This window comes from Gadus morhua, chromosome 8 (assembly GCF_902167405.1).
Source record: "Gadus morhua chromosome 8, gadMor3.0, whole genome shotgun sequence".
Lineage (NCBI taxonomy): Eukaryota > Metazoa > Chordata > Actinopteri > Gadiformes > Gadidae > Gadus > Gadus morhua.
The window spans coordinates 17,316,366-17,321,365 of NC_044055.1; the positions used below are offsets into that span (position 1 = coordinate 17,316,366).

The following is a 5,000-nucleotide window of genomic DNA, read 5'->3' on the forward strand; positions in this document are numbered from 1 at the left end:
TCGGGATACAGCTCCAACTTTATAACTTTAAAACTCTCTCCTCTCCCCGCTGCCCGCTGGCGGACTGGTCAACATCTGTCCTGCGGTCCAGCGGCGGAGTACCTAATCATTTAGGGGTATTGTTTTATCACTAGCCCTCCTTTGGGTCTTATCTGTTATGAGCCTTATCATGAGGCTATCTCTTTGCTTCCAAGACATATTGCGTTGTGTTTCCTATCACCGGCGGTGTGTGGTTTTGGGTGGTAATTATGAGGCGGTCGGAGCAGGGAGGACGTGGATGGTGCGTTAGAAAGCGCTTTACTGCACTTTATTTAGTTTGTGGTACCGAGTCAATGATAAATCGTTTGCTATTCCCCTCTGGGGGGAAGAAAACTGGGACCCTGTGTATCCATATATTCTTACTGGTATTTTAAACTTTAGAATGGATATCTGTTTCTAAATGAACCAATCAAAGTGTGCTTCCATGCGGGTCCCGGCTGGGACTGTGTGGGACGATAGTTGAGGATGATGATGATGATGCATTTAGTTTGGTATGTTAACCTCGGCTTGATCTATCTGTCGCTCTCATTCGCAATAACACTCAAAGATCGGTATCTCTGGAGTGGGCTCATCTTTTGCCTTGAAGTATCCCCCCAATCGTGACGTTTTTAACGCTTTTTTTTTTATTCATTCCTTTCCCCAGGGGAAACTGAGCCCTCACTATTTCTAACATCACGGTGTATCAGCACTGCCCCTGGATGGAGCTGGGTGACAACAGCTGGTCCATGGTCAAGCGAGAAGTCAGCAGCCCCGGGTCCCCGCCGGCTGAGCACAGCTACCTGCACTCTCAGGACAGCAGGGGGGAGGCGCACCCCTCCTCCGAAGACCTGCGCTCCCCCGCCGCCCCGCAGCCGCCCAGCGAGCTGGACGTGGCGCTGGGACACCGGCACCGCTCCGAGGGCCGATCACTACACTCCTACGTCCACTTCGGACACCACCACCACCACCACCACCACGCCAACGGCCTCGCCGCCTCGGAGGACCTCCCGCTGTTCACGGACTTAGACCAGGGCAACAAGTTGGTGCTGTCGGGCGGAGGGCCTAAGACGGGCCTGCTCGTGGACCCGGCCGACATGTATCAGACACTCGCCATCGCGGCGGCCCAGAGCCAAACCGGATACGACATCTCCTCCAACGGTTACATGCACTCCAACCCCAACTCCCCGGTGTACGTGCCCAGCTCCCGGGTGGGTCCCATGATCCCCAGCCTGTCGTACCTACAGGCCGGCGGCTCGAGTCAGCCGAGCCACGCCGTGGCCGGCCACTCTGTGTGGTCGCAGTCGACCCCCGAGAGCCCGTCGTACTCCACGGGGAGCCCGCACGCGTCCAATCGGTTCCACTACTCCCCGAGTCCGCCCATTAACAACGGCGTGTCCCGGGACAGCGGCTACGCCAACCCGCTGAACGTGGGCAGCCGGGACCAGTACGGCCTGTCCCGCGCCCTGCCCGGATCCTACCCCAGCCCCTACTCGCACTACGTTGCCCCGCAGCCGTCCCAGCTGTCCTCCCCGTGGCCCGGGGGGCCCTTCGATAACCCCATGTTGCACACGCTGCAGAACAGGGGCTCCGCGACGTCTCTAATACGAGGACCCAACGGAGGTATGGAGCTTTTTATTTATATTTAATTATATTAATTATTTTTTATTAAATTGTCTGCTGTTGAAAGTCTGCAACTGCAGGGCCTTTAAGTTCAAGCGTAATGTAGACATAAATAGAGCAAATATAGACCTACGTTCATATTGGGTGCATTACTGTGGTGTGTATTGTTCTATTACAACTTAATGTTAATGAATGCATGTATTTAGAATTCTAGTCAATGCACACTAAAAATAATTAGAATAACGTAGATACTTCATTTACTGTCAAACTGCCATTTTTCATTATATTCAGGCTTCAATAAAGTTAGGAGAAAATATATCAAAAACCAATCTCCCTGATGCAAAAACAGAACTACTAATTTATATCTGATTAGAATATCTATCACTTCCATCGTACAACCTGATAAGGATGAATTCACAAACCCTGAGGTGCCTGATGTGTACTATTTTAATTAATTCCTGGTTTTCTGTGTGATTTCAGAGAGTTTCGACGACATGGGAGAAGGCCGGGAGTGTGTGAACTGCGGCTCCATCTCCACGCCGCTATGGAGACGTGACGGCACCGGACACTTTCTGTGCAACGCCTGCGGCCTGTACAGCAAGATGAACGGCCTCAGCCGACCCTTAATCAAACCACAGAAACGGATGGTAAGCCCCCGCTCGATTGACCACCTCAATGTCCCACCTCATCACCTCAAAGTGTGCGGGGTAGAGGGTAATCGCTTAAAATATGCAGGCCTGTATTCGGTCTGGAATCATCGTTATTACTCGTTTCCATTTCCCAATTCATTAACAAAAAACGCATTTATTTTCTTGTAGAATTTAAGTTTTCCTTACAGGCTTGTAAGTTCCCATTAGAATGGGCCTCGTTCAGAATAATGTTGACCTGGCACAGGGGTGGTTTCTTGGATGTGGGTATTTTCCTGGCGCCTTTACGCACAACAATACGCAGCTCTTAGGCCGGCCTGAGCTCCCTGATAAAACAGCTCTCAGAAATAATCACACTCACGGTTGTGTTAAATGGCCTTAGCCTACTGTTACGTAACTAAGTATTATTGTTAGGAACTTGGGGGAAAGATAACCGAACGAAACCCAAATTAAAGCCATCGCTTTCTTCCTAAATGATTTATAGAGCTTTTGGGTCGCAGCCAACGATCCCATTAGTCAGTAGGTCTGAGACGTCCCGGGGTATCACTGCCTTCCTCGCAGTGGTTCTGCCCGAATCCATCTTTATGTTCTGCTTATTCATTCTTCTCCCCAGTCCTCCTCCCGGAGAATCGGGCTTTCGTGCGCAAACTGCCAGACGAGCACGACCACCCTGTGGCGGAGGAACGCGGATGGAGAGCCGGTGTGCAACGCCTGCGGACTATACACCAAGTTACACGGCGTGAGTGCAGAGCTTCCGCCACATATATGTTCTTTTTTTATAAGTTATGAGGACAAAAACACGTCAATTAAAAAAAATGCATGGCTGTATTTGATAGTTGAATAAAATATTGTATATTTTTATTTTATATATTTTTAAACCTGTATTTTGTATTGTATTCTACAGGTGCCTCGGCCCCTCGCCATGAAGAAAGAAGGGATACAGACGAGGAAAAGAAAACCCAAAACCTTGAATAAATCAAAGGGTTCATCCTGTAAGTATTTTATTTAATGTTGGATTTCAAAAGAACATCGAGATGTTCGTCAGTGCCGTGGTTTTATTTTTTGCAACCATCTGAACGACAGACTGACCTTTCTTGTGTTTTATCCTTTCAGCCAATAACAGCACGGTGCCCATGACCCCCACCTCCACCTCCTCCTCCAACTCCGAGGACTGCTCCAAAAACAACTCGCCGTCCACGCAGGTGTCAGGGGTAAGACTGGCTCTTATTAGATCGATTTGAAATGTAGGCCTACTGCAAATAACAGTTCCACCTCGATTATTTACGCCAATTAATACGATTTGATTATATGACTTGTCTTAACTCACTCAACAGCCACAAGCACTCACATTTTTATTTTATTTGTTTGTCCACTCAAAACATAAATAAATACTTAAAAAAAATGAATATATTTATAATCCCACGAAATATATGTATTTATAGATATACATATATACATATACACATGCCATCAGTGCAATTTAAATCCACACCAATGTTTTTAGCCCCGGGTCATACCATTAGCACATACAACTCCCTAGTCTCTGAACCCCATTCCCTTAATCACAGAATAACCACCCCTAACCGTGTACTAATACCCAGCGTGTACTCTTACACAGCGTGTATTCCAATACCCAGCGTGTCATACCCAGCGTGTCCTACCCAGCGTGTAATACCCAGCGTGTATCAATACACAGCGTGTGCTGTAACCGTGGTAATAACCTCCACCCCTTTGGTCTCCCAGGTGAGCTCCTCAGTGCTGTCGGGCTCCAGTGATGTGTCCCTCTCCGGGGTGAAGTACCCGGTCCAGGAGAGCCTGTACACCAGCGTGGGTCTGTCCGGGCCCTCCGACGTGGCCTCCTCCGTGAGAGGCGAGCCCTGGTGCCCCATGGCCCTGGCTTGAGCCCCCCCCCCCCACCGTCTCTGCTGGGGGTCCGGGCAGGGGCAGCGATAGGGTGGGATGTTCGAGGGCATCAAAAGCGTCGCGTGGAAGTGGAAGTATTTGGGAGTCTCTCCTTCCCCCCTCCCCCCCCCCCCCCCCCCTGATAAAGCCCATAGCCCCCCAACACCTCCCGCCGACCTCTGGGCGGAGAAGAGAAAGGCGCAGGGGAGGGGTTGGTGGTCCTTCATGGGTGACCTTCAATCACACACCCGCCACCACCCAACCCTATCAGCCCCCCTCCTCCTCCTCCTCCTCCTCCTCCTCCTCCTCCTCCTCCTCCTCCACCCGGGACTCAAGAGTGGAATATCTGGGGATTGTATTCGTCCAGAATGTTGTGGAGAGCTGCGCTACGTCACGCGTGGGGCCCCTACGACGATGTTTTTGGACAGAAGCCACGCAGGTGATGCTGGTTCAACCCCGGGGACGTCCCGTGGACGGTTTCTGGACCTCTCCATGTCTGATCTATCGTTCTTCTCTTCTGTGACGCAGAGTCAACTCCCAGTTCCGCATCGAAAGACCACTTTGTGACTGTTCTTATGGATTTCCCACTCTGGAGAAGAAACCAAAACGAAACGATGAAAATGACCAAAAATTTAATTGGATGGGATGACCGGTGCTCAGAGAGGCATGACACTAACCTCGAAGGAAATTCAGATTTTTATTTTGTATTTTATTTTTCTGCAACTGGAATCAAACTACAAAAAACCGAGACAACTTTCCATGAATCAAAGTATTTATAAATCTTCCATTGTTAAATATGTGGCAATGATTGTT

At 49.7% G+C, this 5,000-nt stretch overlaps 1 protein-coding gene across 2 annotated transcripts in view; it reads left to right on the forward strand.

Moving 5' to 3' along the window:
- The window catches only part of gata6 (GATA binding protein 6), a 6,271-nt gene that overhangs the window by 169 nt on the left and 1,102 nt on the right, over window positions 1–5,000 (forward strand). Inside the window, exons 1-7 of one of the 2 annotated variants that reach the window (XM_030364138.1) lie at window positions 208–280; window positions 683–1,638; window positions 2,119–2,285; window positions 2,899–3,024; window positions 3,190–3,277; window positions 3,399–3,496; window positions 4,029–5,000. The exon at window positions 4,029–5,000 is cut by the window's right edge and continues 1,102 nt beyond it. In XM_030364138.1, the coding sequence (XP_030219998.1) occupies window positions 738–1,638; window positions 2,119–2,285; window positions 2,899–3,024; window positions 3,190–3,277; window positions 3,399–3,496; window positions 4,029–4,187 (1,539 nt within the window). In that variant the 5' untranslated portion in view covers window positions 208–280; window positions 683–737 and the 3' untranslated portion in view covers window positions 4,188–5,000. Of the gene's footprint in view, window positions 1–207; window positions 281–682; window positions 1,639–2,118; window positions 2,286–2,898; window positions 3,025–3,189; window positions 3,278–3,398; window positions 3,497–4,028 lie in introns of those variants that run through there. The other variant, XM_030364137.1, reaches the window with a different exon arrangement.